At 39.1% G+C, this 20,016-nt stretch overlaps 2 protein-coding genes and 1 long non-coding RNA gene across 4 annotated transcripts in view; 2 read left to right on the plus strand and 1 right to left on the minus strand.

The window, feature by feature from the left end:
- LOC5521500 (splicing factor 3B subunit 3-like) overlaps positions 1-14,421 on the plus strand; it is a 35,094-nt gene extending 20,673 nt beyond the window's left edge. For both annotated transcript variants that reach the window (XM_048721196.1, XM_048721197.1), the window contains exons 26-32: positions 455-594; positions 8,464-8,536; positions 9,871-9,969; positions 12,301-12,444; positions 13,052-13,156; positions 13,662-13,757; positions 13,962-14,421. In XM_048721196.1, coding sequence (XP_048577153.1) covers positions 455-594; positions 8,464-8,536; positions 9,871-9,969; positions 12,301-12,444; positions 13,052-13,156; positions 13,662-13,757; positions 13,962-14,006 — 702 coding nt within the window. In that variant the 3' untranslated portion in view covers positions 14,007-14,421. The remainder of the gene's footprint in view (positions 1-454; positions 595-8,463; positions 8,537-9,870; positions 9,970-12,300; positions 12,445-13,051; positions 13,157-13,661; positions 13,758-13,961) is intronic.
- On the minus strand, positions 4,426-9,005 carry LOC116604405 (trace amine-associated receptor 7d). Its single transcript, XM_032366708.2, has one exon. It carries the CDS (start codon positions 6,746-6,748, stop codon positions 5,789-5,791), a length of 960 nt encoding a protein of 319 aa, XP_032222599.1. The 5' UTR covers positions 6,749-9,005; the 3' UTR covers positions 4,426-5,788.
- Positions 14,422-15,428: 1,007 nt separating the features above from the next.
- Positions 15,429-18,199, plus strand: LOC125556748. Its single transcript, XR_007306393.1, has 3 exons — positions 15,429-15,666; positions 17,831-17,893; positions 18,080-18,199. It is a non-coding gene; the product is annotated as an uncharacterized LOC125556748 (long non-coding RNA).
- The last annotated feature ends 1,817 nt before the right edge of the window (positions 18,200-20,016 follow it).

The following is a 20,016-nucleotide window of genomic DNA, read 5'->3' on the forward strand; positions in this document are numbered from 1 at the left end:
TTCTACGACTCTCAATCCGTCTATGATTTCTCGGTTGTCAGGTCTAAACAACTGGCCGGATACAAAAAGCAAAACTTTTGTCCCGGGCTGTTTTTGTAGCTTAGATGGTCACCATCCTGCTGGTTATTGGCTTGCTAGCATGAGTAGCATGCGTTTCTATTGTGTTTGAGAGAAATAATTAAGCACTGCATCTGAATGCATCGAATCTCTGTACTCGCTCTATTTTGCTTTATTTTCGCTAAAACTCCACAAAAACGCTTGATACGCAGGGAGTATCATCAACTCCTAGATTACCAGAGAGTTTCAAACTTTACTCGTTCACAAGCAAAACTCAGTCGCTTGTTCGTTTGGCTTCGAGTGAAGCTTGAAGCCTCTAGGGTTCTGATAAATATAATAAAATGAATTAGAGTTTTGTTTGATTAATAATAATATTGTGATCTGGCTTTTCTCGTAGAAACTCCCGAACTTTATCTGCAATATCAACAGCATGGGAACACGTATTGTTGTATCCGACATCCAGGAGTCGTTCCACTTTGTTAAATACAAACCACGTGACAACCAGCTTGTCGTCTTTGCTGATGACGTCAACCCCAGGTAGGGTACCACAGGGATACCGTGATACAATAACCCACGGAGGCGAGCGCATGTAGATGAGTCTCTTGCTAAATGGTTTAGCGATTTTCCATTTTTTCGAAGGCTCGTGAGCCTATCTTTTTCTAAATTGAGAACTGGACGTTAAAAGCTTTGTTATCTTCCCACTGTGTTTTTGTTGTTTACCCGAGAGCCTCTCCATGTGTATGTCCCAGTTCTCTTGTGATGTTTCGAACCAGTGCTATTGCAAGGGTACGATACCACAGGGATAACATTCCATAAAAACTTCGTAAGATACCACAGGGAGACCATGACATAATATATTGGCCTTTTACATTACAAAATTTTAGTTTTAAAGCTCCCAGTCTCAGGAGCTGCTTTCTAAGAATCTTATTAAAAACAAGCTGATTTCTAAGAATCTAATTAAAACAAGCTGACTTCTAAGAATCACGTATAGAGGGTGGATAACCATACAGTAAAATAGATTACTTTTTTTCTATTGTGAGGTCGTGATGAATAGCTAAATAAAAGGGAGGATATTACTCACTCTGTCGGCAAACACATTTACGGGCTATAAGAAATGAATGAAGAGATACAAATACAACTCAATTTGAAAACCGTTTTTATTGTCAACACGGAAGTCAAGTGATGGCAAAATGGACGTAACATATTCAAATCGCAATTTAACATCGAGGGACTTCGGGACCGTGTTCTACCGTGAATACAGTTTCTATTCGAGAGTACGAGCAAGTGTTTAGGCTGAAGAGACATGACGGAAAACATGACGTGACGCTTCAAATAAGCCCATTTCACATCTAATAAGGCGGAGAATTTATCTGAGTACTTAGTAACTTATAGCAAACAAAATATCAAGTGCGACTTTTTTTTAATTGAATCGATTTTTTGAAAAGTGTCATTGAAATTTGAGCTTTTCGTCCCTGAGCTGATACACAGGGCAATGATGATCAAGGAAAAAATATCTTAAAAAGCCAAAATCTGGTAATGCTCACTACGGCCTCACGTTATTTGTGTTTTGAAAATCGTTCCTCAATACAAGGAACCTATAGCCATTGTAAGAAATGGTATCTTCTCTCTCTATCTGGAATTGCGCGTTTTCCAGGTTTTTCCGTCATGTCGGCTGAAGATGAAAGATACTTCCCCACAAAGTTAGCTCTCATGAGTGTAAATTTGTGTGTGAACACAATCCCATGCGGTTCGTTAGCGAACGCTCAATACAGATTTATCTGTACTGGGCGGTCTTGTCTTTACCGCCTTATCCTTTTTTCGCCACACTACGATTCTTTAAACGTAGGTGGGTGGGGAATCTTGGGAAAATTACGATGAAAGTTTCGCACAAAGAATGATATAGATGTTTTTTTGATTTTTCAGTTTTTCAGGTTCTCTAATTGTCCATGGCTAGGCAATTCATGCCAACGGGAGACTCTAGACGTGCTTTAAATTGTCGTTACTATGCATTTTAATTTGCCGTGAATTTTTTCATTTGTTTGTAGCTACTGCATTGGTGTGCAGGAGCTATTAGGGACTTTAAGCAACCGCAACGCGGACGCCGACGGAAAAAAAGGGAATTTGATTCAGAATTTAATAGCAGCACGTGAAAATGCGTTTTGTTTGGTACATTTCAGCCGTCTTCCGTAAAGCCACGGAAGTGAAAACTCCAAGTTTCACGATTAATTGAGGACGCAGACGTTTGAACTGTAAACACCAAGGACTATATTCGCTGCTGTAGAAATAATGTCCTTATTTTATTTCTTTCTGCCTCTGACTATAATGTTTTGCTTATTCCATTGCAATTAAATTGTTATTGGTCGCCACGCGCGAAAAATCCCTTTTCGATCGCGTTGTCCTAGCCGTCGCCGTCGTCCTTGCTTAAGGTCCCTAATATGTCTTCATTAGCTACATTTACGCCTTGCGGGCCTATTTTTATTTTGCACATTCTATTAGAAATCACTAAATCCTCTCACCAGAACTTTGCTCTTAAAGTTTTCCTGCTAAACAATTCACAGATGAATTTAAATTAGTATCCTTACTGGGGTGTAATAATGATTCCTGTTACGACGTCTCTTCCATTAGCGTTTGAACAGCTACGTGTATGAAGTAAAATGTTCAATTTTCGGTGATATTTGAGTCGAGTTTTCGATGTTGTCACAGGAAAAGGCGTGACAAGAGTCTGCCTCCTGTCTTGGCAAGAGTAAGATTTTTTAATTGCAATTTCAAGGGTTTTGTCCAATGTGTACACAACCTTCCCGTAATTCAGCCCTTGGCCCCAAAAGGTTTAAAAGAGTGCTGTGTTGGAGACTAGTTAAACACTTTCTGTATTTGATATTTCGGTGAAATTTAAATATGCTCGAAGCAAGCGGAATTTTATAGAAACGGACCTAAACTCAAGAAACAAACTCAATCGTCGTAAAGCCATATATCAGCATTTAGGTTTTAGGCCGTGTCGTGGAAACGAGAAAGGAAATGAGAAGAGAGTGTAAATTGAAAAATTGAAAAAGATGATGCAAAACAAACACGAAACACGGTTATTTGCTAATGTTTTTGTCAAAGCTGAGAGCTTTGTCGCCATATTAGTTGTTTTTGGCAATTAAATAGACCCAGTGAATGCAAGAAAAAAAGCCCATAGCGCAAGTGTCGATTGCTACAAACGTTTTATTCGAGATAAGCTGTCCAAAAGATCCTGAACGCCTGAGTTTATACCACCGACAACTTAAATGTCAAAAGACATCTTTTCGTAATTAGGCAGTAAAATAAAAAAAATTGTGATGTATGTCATGAAGGAGTTTGACTCACCTGCGATGGTAAACCATTTTTTCGTCATTATTCAAATATTGACTCAACTTTGATGCTGTTAGTAACCATGATAAACTACTTCTAGAAAGTACAAGAATTGAATGATGTAGCTATAAACGTTTTTCAGGTCACATATGATATTTCTTGCACATTTTCAAACTGCGCTTGTATCTTCTATTTCTCTGCCAATCGGTGCTTATTATGTTTGACTTTGCAAGTTTTCTAATAGGTAATGCCATAAATAACTATTTACTTTATTGAATTTGGCAGCAAGAAGTTCTTCTAAAAATAGCATATTTCTATAGCTTAGTTTTCTCTCATTATTAGAAAAAGGTAAAATAATTAATAAAATAATTAAATGGCATTATCATACTGCTCGTGTTTTTTCCAGCCTCTCTACTCATGGTCTTTGAATGGTATAAGAATATTTAGAGCAGTTATTATTTATCTTTATTTACTATTCTCTTATGAGCAACTGATATCTTCCCTTAATTTTTTTTTGTGCTTAGCTTTTAAACTCTTATTTTCAGGTTTTTATATTTCTTATCAGGGATGCATATGAATGAACTTCCTGGATAATTTTTTTTCTTATTGTTCTTTTGTTCTAGATGTATCTGCTATTTTTTTTGTCAACTGTCTTTAAAGGTTACTAGCGGACACACTCGTACTCGTTAAGCTCTTGGAACACTTCTTCATTCTCAGGCTTGTAGCCAGAATCAAAATTTTACCGAGGCAAAGCTAGCCACTGGATAATAAATCCAGCAAAAGCAGGTTTTTTGTCTCATGCTTTTCAATTGTGAAACACTAAACATCAAAATTTTACCGAGGCAAAGCTAGCCACTGGATAATAAATCCAGCAAAAGCAGGTTTTTTGTCTCATGCTTTTCAATTGTGAAACACTAAACATCAAAATTTTACCGAGGTGAGTGCCTCACGTGCCTCATGCTACGACCCTGATGATGTGTATTCATCGTTATCCAGTAAGCGAGCACTCCTAGTAAAAAGAAGAAGAAGGACAAATTATAATCGTCAAACAACTCTTTATTTCCGAGTTTTTCTCTGTCTGATTGCTTGATGGATTCAAGTCGTCTATTCTGCAAACAGATAACTATTTAATTAATCTTACAATCTTGTTGAGTTTGAGCTTGTTGGCTCTTTCATGTGACCGACTGTTCACGGCTAGTTTCTGTTTATTGACATGGCGCCAATAATAGATTCAGTCTTGTATAATTTGATTGCATCTTATTTTTGATAGCAAATTCATTTTCTGCTGTCTGTTCTATAAAGACTCTGATATATAACCAGTAATATGTTACCCAGATTTGTTAAATATATTTCTTGTTTTGCTAAAAACCTACTTATTACGTATACACCTATTTCAAAATTCAATTTGGGCGCAACTGACAATAGTCAAATGGAAGTAATACAATCGACTTATCATTTATTTTACTGAATGCAGGAAAACTATAATATACCCATAAGCTGCGGTTGGCCTATAGCATTTGCCATTTGCTCTGACAAATGTTTTTTTTTTAATTAAAAAATATTGTATCTGCGATTACAAAATAATGTAAGAACATTTTGTGGAATGATATTGTCCTACATGTTAAATCTTACTCCAGCCTGCTACGTAATTGTTAGTATTCTGATTTCTGTTTACAGTAGTCCACAGTTTCCATACCATCTTATTCAGCCTTTGTCTGGTGAGAGATCATAGAACTCCGTGATTGGATATATTCACTGGCAATTTCCTGATAAGCTAATCTTTTTAATATACTTATCAGATAAATCGATGCGGGTGTAAAGAGGCGAAACAAATACATAGGTAATGATAGAAATGCGGTCCATAAATGGACAGTATATATAATACTATACTTTGGACATTACCAAACAGTTGTCATGGCATAATTATTTTATTGGTTAGATTTGTTGTTTGGTCATTCTGATGTCGATTAGAAAGGAAATTGTTCTTTCAATTGTTCTCGAACTACCCAGTTTTACACTTCTCGTGTTGAATGTGCTTTTAAATAACCTCTCAGTCTAAATGTATTTCCTCGTTTTGTTACAGTTTAAAGGAAATTGTTTTTTTCCCTTTTTAATCTTACACAAAGTGTTCTGAAAATGATTTGACTATGTCCCATTTTCTATCAGTAAAAGCGAACCACAACTAATGCTGGGACGAGTCTATAGAATAAAGAAGGCGAGATGCATAAGGCATACAAATTCAGTTTTTTTTTAGGATTGCTTTGAAAACAGCTTGCGTCTTCACCTGTTGTCCTAGCAAAACTGATACTTCTCACAGTAACGAGTCACTTGGTACTTCTGGCGAGATTATAACGTCCTTGTTCAATAAAAGTTGAATGCAGTTTATTTTATGATATATGCTTCACACTTTAGACAACGTCTTTGTTCTCGGTTTTAAGTCATCGCCTCTGACGAATCCTCGCACGGCCTTCTGAAAATCCGCTTTGAAGAATGTATACAACAGCGGGTTCACAAGCGCAGTGGTAAACTTAAGCGACAACAAGAAGATCGACGTCCAAAACGTTAACTGTTTGACCCTACCAAGGTCTTGTAAGAGAGTTATTATAAAGTACGGGAACCAGCCGAGAGCGAAGCTGAGGGCCATTCCCAAGTACACCAGTAGAACTTTGCGCTCGTTTTCCCGCCGCCGCATGCCCTTCCTCGGTTTCCCGCCTTGTGACATCATAAGTGACCTAGCTATACTTTCCTGCTTGATGATATAGATCATGTGGCCATAACCCCCCACGATCGCCGCAAAAGGTAGAAACGCAAGTAAAGTCAGACACACAATGGTGAACGTCAGATCATAGCTTCTACTATCCGGTAGATCGATCCACGCTAGTTGGATGAGCGAGACGAACAGCGAGAACAACCAGACGAGGACTAAAACGCCGAGAATTCTACTACTCGTAGCCACGTACTTGTACTTCAGCGGGTTGCGTATTTTCACGTAGCGTTCGCCTGTGGCAACCACCAGGTGGAAGATTGTCGAGATGGAGAGAAAGCGCTGGCATAAGTCCATTGTCGTACAGATAGAGACATGACTTGTTGTGGAACAGGCAATTACTAATGGTAGCGAGACTAGCCCGGCAAGGACGTCCGACATAGCGAGGCTGATCAGGCAGTAGTTCGACTTGCGGCGGAGCTCCTTGTACCGTGCTACCAGCAGAAATACTAAAGTGTTTGTCGAGATTATAAGGAGTATTTCTAGGCCCAGAACTCCTAGTGCTATGCGACCTTCGCTTGTTTGGTGAAGTAGAAAACGCTCCAAGAATCCACTCTCTGTTCCGTTAGTTGAATTGATTTGAGAAGCGTTTTCCATAGCGGATTGAGGGCTTGATGCTATAAACTCCCGATATTCTATGAAAAACGGCTTACAATGGCTATGAATAATAATGACCAGCTTCAAGAGATAGACTTTCTACTTCCACCTTTTTCTCCTCCGAAGGTTCTTGAAAGTTCGAGAGCGTCGGTGTCTTCCTCTAAAAGTTGTTAGAGGTCGCTCTGTGCTCACAGTCAAGTCTGATTGTCTCGCATGTTAACGCTCTCTTATGTTTGCCCAGCTTCATAATTCACACCGCCAATAAATAATCGGCCCAGACTGCGCGCGGTCTTATCTCTAACTAAAATAAATACTCCTGCAAAGTGATTATTCCTATTTCTAGATTTTAACACTCCGGTGAAACATTCGCCACAAAGACCCTATATTTGTTCATAAATAAAAAAAAACAAAAGCCGCCAGACAGTTGAACTTGACGCATGAATCTTGGCAGGCATGTTTTGCGCGCACGCCAAGTGAGCCATTTCTTTCGGGGGCGTGACGATCAAATAGGCAATCTCAAGTCGTAGATAAGCAGATAAAACTTAATTTTCTTGTCTCATATTGATACTCTCACCTGAACTCCACTAAATTCAGAGTTTCTTTGAAATGATGCCACAAGAATATTTCATGTTAGCGGAGAACCGATTGGACTTCATGTAGTCCGGGACTACTTAAAAGTAATGTTTTACGACAATTACGTCGATACCCAAATGTAACGTGTCGGTTTTCGAATATTTAGGACATTTATCGTCCTAAGCCAATTTTAGATGGCGAGATAATAGAAAACTACACCTGTTATTTTGCAAATTTATTATGAGATTTTGAGATATGTTTTGGGTCGACATTTATTGAAATCACCGAAAATTTTATGAAAAAAAAAATAGAAAATTAAGAGTATTTTAAGTGCTTTTGCTTTTTTTTTATTAGAAATGATTATCAATTATAAATGAGCAAATTTGTTCGTACAATGCTAACCTTTTCTTTCCACAAAAAGTAGGGTTTGGACTCGACTAACGAGAAGATTATTTGCTGGAAGATGGATATACGTTATTAGAGACTTTCATTTCCTCAGGATTTTGACACTTCCAATTCAATTCATTATCTCCCGCTACGTAAGGCTAAGTTCAAACGTCGTATTATCCATGAGCCGTATTCAATGTAAATGCCATGCAGATGAATCACGTCGAGTGTCCCATCTTCATTTGTACGCATTTGCATTGAATACGACTCATGAATAATACGACGTTTGAACTTAGCCTAATCGACACGACACACCTCTAGGTTTCATATGATTTTTGGTAGTTTACTAAGTGCATTGATAATACCCGCGTACTGATTTGTCTAGATCCGTGTTAGGATAGCGCTCAAAAGATTAGACGATCTCGGCGGATTTGAATATCCTGCGAACTCTTGGTAACTGATAGCATCTTAAGAATTACCTTACTTTCCTTCATGCAAGATCACCGCCAAATAATTTCAAATGAGTTGCCAATATGTTTTCAACGGATTGCTAATGAGTTGCCAGCATATCGCTAATATGTTGCGAAGGGATTTCTTCTTATGCAGTATGTTGGAAATCGCTAATATGTTGCCAGGGGATTGTCAGTAATTTTCCAACGGATTGCTTATGGGTTGCCAACGGATCTCCTCGTGTTGTCGCCGTCAAACTGGTGTAAGCGCAATTTCAAACAAAGCTCTCTGCTTGTGTCTTGCAGATGGTTGACATGCTGTTGTTACTTGGACTACGACACACTCGCGGGGGCCGACAAGTTTGGAAACATCTTCACAGTAAGTTAAGGCGTACCTTGGTTCCAGAGTCTCCTTCATTCCTTCTCTCTGTTTAATGGCTCGTACAAGACAACAGCGCCGGCGCTACGCTCAGTCGTTGCCGCCGCTTCGCGGCCCGTGAGTAGTGAAACTTGGAGCCTCTGGAACCAGGGTAGTAAAGGCGAGGCGGCAAGCTCGCCGCGCGCCACAGGATTTTGGAGGCAAAAAAGCTGTCGAAATAAGGATCTTATCAACGCTTATGAATCACCCTAGATTTTTTTAATATCAGAAAGGGCTTATTTCTATCAAACGAGTTTATTTTCTTTCTTCGCTCTCTGGCGAAGACGGCCGAAGCCATTTCTGTGTTGATTTTGGCGTGAATAGGGGACTTGCGCTTAGAGATCACCTTTTTGGGTGGCAAATTCAAAACAAAATGAACAAACAAAAAATCAGAAATAATTGCGACCGTCACACCAGAGAACGACGAAGAAATAAAATCTTTAAATGAAACCAAACCTTTATGAAAAAAAGATAACTTTTTTTCGTAAGCGCTGAATAAGTTGCTTTTTGTTGCTGTTATTTTGGCGTTAAAAGCCTGAGCGCGCGCTATTTTGCCGCCAAAACAGTCACGTGATCTCTTAGCCCGAGTCCCGTATTGCTTGAACACTCAAAAAGTCACGTGGTATCCTAGTGCAAACCGCCTACTTTGTTGGTATCCCCTATCTTTTTCCATATATGGCTACCATACTGCCACAATACGACCCAGAAAGCCGCAGACTATCAAGGCGCTTTGCGGGGACTACCAAACTTAAAAAACGACTACCAAGCGTAAAAAACGTCACCTTATACTATCGGCTGATGAGCCAAAAGCTGAAATACTCTTTGTTGTTGTCTGTCGCCTTCCCATCCATAGCGAGCGCCAGAGTTTGTCACAAAGATAAGTTGTACAACCCAGTGATTCAAGTGTTTCTTGTTTATATATGTCACAAAGATAAAGGTGCGCGCTAAAGATTGGTTTTCAGTAGGACTTTTGCGCAACGCACGTAATTTTCCAATTTTCACTGAACCCAAGCGCAGCAGAATTATTTGATTTTCGCGCTTTTTTGCGTTCTAGGTGAAGGTGAGAAAACTTGTTCCCACTAACATAGTTTCTTTTTGGATTACCTTCGGTGTTCCGGGATTTTCAGTGGGTAATGATGTGACGTCACCAAAAAATTCCCTCCTTAAACTCTAGCAGCCACTCTTTCCTCACAGCCTTCCACAGGAATCCCGTACAGAGCTCCCTGGGCTAGCTTGTATCCCCGTTATGATTTGACCGTGCCAAATGCGAATGATAACGTTCCTGTTTCTTTTAGGTCCGTCTGCCCTCCGGCTCAAGTGATGACGTAGATGAGGACCCGACGGGCACCAAAGCATTCTGGGATCGCGGGCTGCTCAACGGAGCACAGCAAAAGGTAGAGCAGTCTACGGAACAGATGCTCATTTGCATAAGCCACTGTCCGGCGTCCTCGATTCTATGCGACGCCATTTTAAGTCATCGTTTCACAGGGATGAGATAACTTCTACCTAGCTCAATGATAATAAACCCAAGCCTGTACTTGAGCACATCTTTGAAACATTTCAAAATTAAGCGTGAACAACTTTTCTAGCCGAATTCTTTAGATTTTTTTTTCAGGAAACGCACTAAAAACTGCATTTGGGGGTTTGAGTTAGAAGGCTTTTTTACTCAAAGTTTCTAAGCTGATCGCCAAACTTAGTAAACCGTTCACATTACCTTGATCATTTCTTAGAAATATTGAAGATCGAAAGTATTTGGTTCCTTTCTCTACTAAAATTTATCGCATTATTGTTCACAACAACACACAACAATTTCAATTGCACATTACGCCTTTCTGGTCGTTTAAAGCTTCTATTTAGAATTATAAAATTAATTGTCATTGATGACCTCTTAGTTGGCTCACGGGGGTTTACCTTTGAGCTAGCATACGGTTGATGTAACAAAGGCTGTCTGATTTGCAACCATAGCTAAAAATGTGTCTTCTAACTTTTTTTCACGAACCTTTTTGGAGCACTGCAACATGCACTGCGTGGTTTAAATTAATTTTTAAACAAGAGGACTCTCTTGATTTTAACCGTTTTAACCTGACAAATGAGAGACTATGGGTCACATGACAGTTTGATGATTCTTGTTATAGAGAACCTATTTTGCAGGTATCTTTTTGGGTTAATATCAATCATTGGTCATATGTTTACATTTTGATTCGATTGAATCGCTTTGCTTAAAAGCTGGTAAAACAACTTTCATAAATGAAACAGCCTACTGTATCATATAAATGGCATTTTCCTTCTTCAGGCGGAGTACCAAAAGTTGTTTCTAGTTTCAAAGAGGCTGAAGAGGTATCTTTCGCTGATTTTCTACCCTCTCTCGGTGTCTTACCCCCATGATAATGCGAAGAGGAAATTTACAATACAAATCATGCTCGACTTATTAGCATAAAACCACTAGGACGTGAATAAAATTATATTTTGAGCGTTTTATTCGTTTTCATTTTCTAAATTGTGCCTCATCCTAAAGAGTAATGTTCACGCATAATAACAAAATTTTATTTAGTCCAAATAAGCAAAATTTTGGAGAAAAAGAGGGAAGTTTATTTTTAACGCAGTTGCCATGCTGGAATGCACGGTCACTTGCTCATTTCATTCTTTTGCTATTTACGCACGCTTCTACGGCTAGAACAAAGATTTAGTCGAGACTGAGGGAATGACACACTTTTTAATTTATCCTCCTACTTTTTAACGCGTTAGGATTTGAAGCCCATCTTTCACACACCGAGAGTTTATTAGTTGGAAATTCATATATTGTACATGATTTTCAGAAAACGAGTCTATTACAAGGTGTACCAAAAATGTTTTTAGAAGCAAACAAAATTATTGGCTTTTGTTGCATGTCTATGATATTAAAGAACTTATTGCTCTTAATAAAGGGTGATACGGAAATCAGACCTCCCAGACAAATTCCTGAAGGAATTCTTATTAAACGTGAGATATTTAGAATATAATAACATGCGTGCTTTGCAGTTTGGAGACGGTAAAACCATGAAAGCTCGTAATCGTTTAATAATTTTAAAACCAGGTGGAAATATGTGCTCAGAGTTCACTCAGATTAATTATAATTATTCAAATAGTTTTAGCTGTGCTGTGAGTCTCGGCTTTCAACTTTGCTTATGACTGGATGTAGCAAAAATGTGAAATTTAGTGAATTTCAAATGCCATTGTGTCCGCTTGGCAGAAAAACTAAGGGCGCATAAATACAGTGGGAGCCTCGGTTTGAGACAAACGTTACGCACATACGAACAAGGATTCCACGGAGCTAATTATACAGCCACGCAAAACTTTTAAATTGGTGACTTATTCTAAGGAATCACTTTTTGGGTGGCAAACGTTAAAATAAGCACAGAAGTGCCTGCGCCGTCACGCCAAAGAGCGACGTAAAAATAAATAAAATAAAATAATTAAAAGTGAATAAGTCCTTTCTGGCTAATCCGAATCTCGAAACCTGATTATCAGAGCTTGGTTTGCATGCTTCTATCCTCCGTAAGTAAGACTAAATGTCTAGACAAATTTTTCAAAGCAAAGTGCTATGGGAATAAGCACAATCTTGGACTGTGCTGTAGCGTGAGATGCCCAAAGGAAGGGTAGATAAAAGAACTGTGCCATCTGCCATTGACAGCTCGTTGGGTACAGCAGTATACTATGTTTACATGTCGGATGTTTGTCTATTGCAGCTTGAGACCATGTGTAACTACTTCGTTGGCGAGACGGTCCTCTCCCTTCAAAAGGCTACCCTGATTCCAGGGGGGTCTGAGTCGCTTGTCTTCACCACCCTGTCAGGGGGGGTGGGAATGCTTGTACCTTTCACATCACGAGAGGTAAGGCCATTAAGAGCTATTTCCCACGACATATATTTATATTTTATATGTATTTTTATATTTATATTATATTTTTTATTTACCTGCAAATCCTGAGACATTACCACTGAAGTAGGTTAACAAATGGTGTAGCCTACTATGAGGCGTTTGTTGGTGTTTCAGAGACAAAAGCCCCGCTTTCCCGTGTTTTTGGCGCCATCTTGGATTTTTGGCGCCTTTTGCTCTCGCATCCAGCTCGCGCGCGGCCAAAAATTCAAAATGGCGCCCAAAACACGGGAAAGCGGGGTTTTCGTCGCGGAAGCACCAACAAACGCCTCCTAGTAGGTAAACAAATGGTGCCACTATGATTTTGGAATTTGGTGTACAAGCTACTGTATTTTGCAAATTGCGCCAACTTTGGCGGGCATTGCTAGCATAAACACGCTCCTTTGACCACGAGGAAATGTTGACAAAAGCTGAATGGGTCATATTTCTCAGTCTGTGCGCTACCTTGCCTTATAAAAAATACATTTTGTGGAAAAGCATGGCAGATTTGCTCTGATTATCAGGTAATTGTTTCAAGTTTATCCTTACTGAAGCAGTGATGTTATTTGACTCTCTCCCTCAGGACATAGACTTCTTCCAGCATCTTGAAATGCACCTGAGGTCGGAACAGCCTTCCCTAGTGGGCAGGGACCATCTGTCATTTAGATCCTACTACTTCCCAGTCAAGGTATGGGGCATATGATAAGGGCTGCTCAAGATGATAGCATGATAGGTGATGCTAGTGAGAATGGTGGTTGTGATGGTGACGGTGGTTGTGATGGTGATGGTGGTGATAATGGTGGTTGTGATGGTGATGGTGGTGATAATGGTGGTTGTGATGGTGATGGTGGTGATGATGGTGATGGTGGTGATGGTGGTGATGATGGTGATGGTGATGGTGATGGTGATGGTGATGGTGATGGTGATGGTGATGGTGATGGTGATGGTGATGGTGATGGTGATGGTGATGGTGATGGTGATGGTGGTGGTGATGGTGGTGGTGGTGATGGTGATGATGATGGTGATGGTGATGGTGACTGTAAGCATCGTTCCCATGTGGGCAGGGACGATCATATGCCCATGTTGATTAATTTTGATTGATGATGATGATGATGATGACTATGGTTATGATCATGATGATAATCGTGATATTGTATGAATGGCAGCCTTGCTAATACCCACTTTTTCAATAGAGTGTCGTAGATGGAGATCTATGTGAACATTACAACTCTCTTGACTACTCCAAGCGCCGAACTATTGCTGAAGAGCTAGACCGTACACCAGCCGAGGTAAATGATCTATCTCTCTAAGCTACTACGGTACATGTTTTGTGAGAATGAATGTTTCATTTCTCTCTACTACGGTGCTACTTTGTTACAAAACACATGTTCTGGTTTCCTAGAAAAACGATTCAAATAATATAGGCATAAATGTACATTGGCTTCTATTGCTACAACCGAATTTCTAATTCCTGGCGTTGCTGCATTTTGTAGGTTTCCAAGAAACTCGAAGACATCAGGACCCGCTACGCGTTCTAATCCCCTTTCTGTCAATCATGTTGATTGGCAGCTGAAACTCCTCTACGTTAGCGCCTGATCGACGCCAAATTGCACATACCCTACAGAGTCAAATGGCGGAGGCTGTTTCCTTTACCACATCCTGTCGGTGGTCTCATTTTATACATCGTCGTCGTTACCCTTCAAAGAATCGACTGTCGCCATTTAATAAACATAGATAAATGGACCAGTCGGTACCGGTGTAACTGGTCTACTCCCCCTCCCCGATACACCTCCCCCCGCCCCGCCCGTCCGCCCCGGCACACCGTGAAGGACACACCAAACAAAGGGGACAACTCTTCCGCCGTGTGGCAGGCGGTGTTCTTATTACCAGCGCCAAACTTTTGTATTATAAACCTTATTCGTAACTCGCGTAATAAACAGTGCTTTTAGTAAACAAGCGTTTGTTGTTGAAATTATTTCCTGTTGTGTCTATAAAAAAAAAATCAAAATATCACGCCCTCCAGTTATGGTTCTGAACTTTCTCCTTTTCCGTTCTCACCCCCACAGAAGGAAAAGGCGCGGAGCTCCGTCTTTGGACGAGATTGCGCCCGCATACTCCGTCCTCCTAACAGCGGTGTTTCACTTTTGAAAAATCGCCATATTTTCTAGCTTTTTAGGGTATCTTCTCCTGCACCACCTCACGAAATCTAGTACATCCCAATTTTTTAGTTATTTATGTTTCCAACACTGCTTATTTTAGGAAAATTGGTTCAACAAAACGTCCAGGGAATGATTTCACAGCATGAAAAAAACCTACAGAGAAATCCTACAGCCATTTTGTCGAATAAAGGTCTTCAAAACAGCGGTTGCATTATCACAAACCCATATGGTATTCTAACTTAGAAATCCAAATAAAGCCATATTTACATTCTTTTCAATCGTACTTTGCACTCTTATTTCCGGCTCCGTCGATGCGTTGGCATTCCTATGGCATAACTGGCGTAGCCCGTCGGGAAATTGAAAACAAAGGGAAATGTAAGTTTTTGCAACAGGTATAATGAATGTGTAGCGCGCTTGAGTGAATGTTGATAAAGATGGCTGAACAATAGATCCTTATGGACACTGACATTGATCTTGTATGGTTAATGATGCCCTCTGGCTGTAAAATGCGTGGGTTCTTATTATTTTCCTCAATTTCGATCAATTGCTCTGCTTTCAAATAATAAACATGAAAATATCTCTTCTCTGAAAACGATAGAAAAATAATCATTGACCCGTTAGCAGGTACAACCACCAAACGCAGCAAGATAGTTGAAAAAGAACTGGAATTGTTGCAGGAATATGAATTTTTGAGTCATCTTCTATCTTTAATTATTATTTCGTTTAGCTCCCCTTCTACACCCTTTCCCCTCCCCCCTCATGTTTATCGGCAGCGGCGCCTCCTGACAGCTGTTGTGACGTCACGGTCTGTTGGTTTGAAAAGCACGTGCGCCGAGGAAAGTGAACAGATCAAAAGACAACTCCAAGTGTACCTGGTCAAAACCCCGACTTTTAAAACCTATAGAGCACTAACTTAGGCACAGCTTGAGTTTGCAATATGCGGTTTATCACCAAGTCTTGGACTCCGAGCACCGAGCCGTTGGGAAACGGCGGCGAGGTCGAAATGAAAGAGAGCAATGGACAAGCGGTGGAGTTGAAGGTTTGTGATGAGCGCTTCATTTTTGGTTAGTGAATTTAAACGGCAGCCTGTCAATACTCGAAACTGTGTGTGTTGGTCGCTGCAAAAGGGATTTAAGCAGCTAAGAAATGATCTTACGCAATGGCGCATTAAAGGCCTTGCTGCGAAGCGTGCTTTCGTGATGTACCAGCTCAGGGTTGTTGTCTTTTGTGTTTTTACTTCGCTCTTTCTCTTTTCAAACGACGTCATTGGTATTTGTAGCGACTGAAAGGTGAGAATTCGATAATAAGCAACTGCATTTTTTTGTCTTTTGTGTGTGTTTTGACTTTCTCGTTGTCTCTAATGCCGCTTTGCTGTTTTATTTTTTGGGACCCGAACAAGCACTCAGTTTATAAAACATCACTCACATGAAATTTTAACACGACAGCGAACCAAGTTAACTGTCAAAATTACCATTCCGTGAATTCGGTCAGCGACAGAAATCGATAGACTTTTTATTCCAATTTTTCCCCCGGAGAGAATCATTGTAGACAAGTTGTTTTCTGTTTTTACAATTAATCAGACTCGCAGATTAATATCTCGGTAGATTTTATTTTTTAGTTTTTCGTGTTAAGTCAGAATAGTGCAAACATAATAAGCGAACTGTTTGCTTTGTGAAAATGTATTTTACATGTAACAATGCACTATGTATCTTTTACGTCTAATGAATTTTTCAATAGATCTAGAGATTTGGGCGGAAAATTCCTTTGCGGGTAGGGTTATGGGGTGTTTGACCGAATCATATCCAAATAGCGCACTTCTGTCAAGCCACAAGAAAACGATTAGAAAGCTTCCCTTTTGTAAAAAAATCATTTTTTTTTCCACAGCCAGGCCATCCCTGATGTTGTTAACGTGTTGTTAACAAATTTTGTAAAATACTTCCATATGTCTTGCTATTTAAAAAAACGATTTTTATTGCTATGAAAAATGAGAAAACAATCAAACCTTTCGTATATGAGACAAAAGAAACATTTTTTTAGCAGAAAAAAGTGAGGTAGTTGGTTTATAGACACTTTGCTTGGGGGCTTTTATTTCAAAAGCCCTAAGGGGGGGGGGGGGGGGGTGGTGGTAATACCCTTTCTTGTTTATTAATGCTCAAACCAGACGTTTTGCAATGGCCTTTCTGAAATATTACTTGAAATGAATTAGAACTTGAAAAAATAGTTTTGAAGATAAATAGTGCACTTTGTCATAATGAACCATGAAACTTGAGATTTTCAAGTCTAGTTGCTGAAAACAATTAGAAAAAAACCAGATATAGAGGACTTGATTTTATTAAGGTTTCATATTTTAGATATTTGTCAATGCAAGGCAATTGTTTTTGGTTTATCAAATCGCCAATAACAAGTTAGGAAATTTGGATACTTGAAATTATCTAGTAATAAGAAATACGTTCTGTATTTGTTGGTAAAAGGAAAGAGAGCAGTGGATGTGAGTCACTTCCTTGTGAACTCTCATATATCATCCTTCCATCTTTGAAAATGCATGCATGCACTGTTAAATAGATATTGTAAGTATCTGTAAGGCAGTAGTTTTTAACACCTGTTGATAACAGCTCGTAAGGGTTATTTGGTATATGGACTGCTTTCTAAGTCCCAGTAGAATTTGCACATTAGGGACTTGCTTGTAAGGGTTATTTGGTATAATGGACTGCTTTCCAAGTCCCAGTAGAATTGGCATATAAGACCTTGTATGTAAGGGCTATTCACAAGTGAAATATAAGGGATATATTTACATAATGGACTGCTTTCCAAGTCACAGTAGAACTGGCATACAAGACCTTGTATGTAAGGGCTATTCACAAGTGAAATATAAAGGATATATTCATATAATGGACTGCTTTTCAAATCCTGTTCTTCTATAAATCCTATAGAATTAACTCTCATTATATACTACATCTTAATCCTATTGTGCTTTTTAAAATTGTAAAAATATAGTGTTGAACATCACATCTTCTAGTTTGTAACTCATTCATTTTATTTATTAGATTTTCCGTAATGCTGCCATATATCTCCAATGGATGTTTGCATTATTGTTATCATTATATTTTAATTAAATTTAAGTTTAAGTCGTTGTGCTTTTATTTCTTTGACTCTCATTTTGACCAGTCCATAACCTGGCAGTATTTCCATTTTCTGGTTTACAGTTAACCTGACGGCTCATTGCTGATGCCATAAACACACAGTAATCGGTTTATTCCCACTGGCAGGTAATGAATGATTTAAACATTCGTTCAAATTCTTGACTCTTTATTCAATGATTTTTGTTACCAATAAAGATTAATAAATGGTAGTGCTGATTTGTTGTGTTATTATATTACTATAAGGTAGTAACTTATGAATAAATTCGTAATAATATTAATAGTATTTGTTTTCTTTCACTCTTTATTATCAAGGATTCAAAAGGAATCAAGCTCTACGTCATTCCTTTCCGATGTGGATTCAGTTTACAAATGCTCTCAGATCCAATGCCGTTAATTTATCATTATTCTTGAGTTAATAAATAAATAAATAAATAAATGCCTTGATACCTGGGTGGATGGGAGGACAATGATATCAAGCCAAATATACATCACACCCATATTAGGTAAGGCCCACGCTTAACCCACACTCCCCTGATATACCTCAATAAGATGTGGATCATTTAGTCCAGTATTGTTCCCAGAGTGGGGTGGTACTTAGTTAAAAGCGTAGAGGGATTGTTAGCCCACTGCATACCCGAATAAGGAATACTTGTACTTTTGCATACCCAAATAAAGACTACTTATCCATACCCAAGTAGTGAATACTAGCCTATTGTATACCCAAATACCCTCTGCATCCCAAAATAAGGAATATTAGTCCTATTGCATACCCAAATAAAGAATATCTGTCCCACTATATATCCAAATAAGGGATAAATGTTTAAAAAGCAAAAGTGTATCCCATTACAAACCCAAATAAGGTGATGCTAGTCCCATTGCATCCCCCCTGCATTTGCATACTTTAAGGAGACACTGCATTTCCATGCTCCTATAAAAAGAGTGCTTAGTTCAAATCGTAATAAGGAAATATTAGTCCCAGTTCCACTACATACCCATATAAGGTAATGGTTGTACCAGTACATGCCCGTATAAGGTAATGGTTGTACCAGTACATGCCTGTATAAGGTAATGGTTGTACCAGTACATGCCCGTATAAGGTAATGGTTGTACCAGTACATGCCCGAATAAGGTAATGGTTGTACCAGTACATGCCCGTATAAGGTAATGGTTGTACCAGTACATGCCCGTATAAGGTAATGTTTGTACCAGTACATGCCCGTATAAGGTAATGGTTGTACCAGTACATGCCCGTATAAGGTAATGGTTGTACCAGTACATGCCCGAATAAGGTAATGCTAGTGCCACTACATACCCAAATAAGGTAATGCTAGTACCACTACACACCCAAATATGGTAATGCTAGTACCACTACACACCCAAATATGGTAATGCTAGTACCACTACACACCCAAATAAGGTAATGCTAATTCCACTACATACCCAAATAAGGTAATGCTAATTCCACTACATACCCAAATAAGGTAATGCTAGTACCACTACACACCCAAATAAGGTAATGCTAGTCCCACTACACACCCAAATAAGATAATGCTTGTTCCACTACATACCCAAATAAGGTAATGCTTGTTCCACTACATACCCAAATAAGGTAATGCTAGTACCACTACATACCCAAATAAGGTAATGTTTGTTCCACTACATACCCAAATAAGGTAATGCTTGTTCCACTACACACCCAAATAAGGTAATGCTTGTTCAACTACACACCCAAATAAGGTAATGCGTGTTCAACTACATACCCAAATAAGGTAATGCTTGTTCAACTACATACCCAAATAAGGTAATGCTTGTTCCACTACATACCCAAATAAGGTAATGCTAGTTCCACTACAAATAAGGTGATGCTTGTTCAACTACATACCCAAATAAGGTATTGCTTGTTCAACTACATACCCTTATAAGGTAATGCTTCAATGCTGGACAGAACTAGTCGCATTCCTAAAAAAGGCGGAATTCTTAATATCTATCGTTAGTCAACTAGCTTTCTTCCCAAGACAATGTCATTGAAACCCCCCTTTCAATGTTAGTTGTAACCGCTGCTAAAATTCTGGGAAAGACACCCCAAGTTGAACAAAATTTTACTGGGGAAGGGGGAGAAGCGTGCATTGAACCCTCTATGCAGTGCAAAATCAAAAAAGGTGACAACAGTTTTGTTCAGCATTGTAGTTCCACTACATACCCAAATAAGGTAATGCTAATTCCAGTACATACCCAAATAAGGTAATGCT

The sequence above is a fragment of the Nematostella vectensis genome, chromosome 13, assembly GCF_932526225.1.
Source record: "Nematostella vectensis chromosome 13, jaNemVect1.1, whole genome shotgun sequence".
NCBI lineage: Eukaryota > Metazoa > Cnidaria > Anthozoa > Actiniaria > Edwardsiidae > Nematostella > Nematostella vectensis.

Excerpts from the sequence above, each read along its gene's own strand:
- LOC116604405 (XM_032366708.2), bottom strand. The coding sequence starts at position 6,748 with ATGGAAAACGCTTCTCAAATCAATTCAACTAACGGAACAGAGAGTGGA.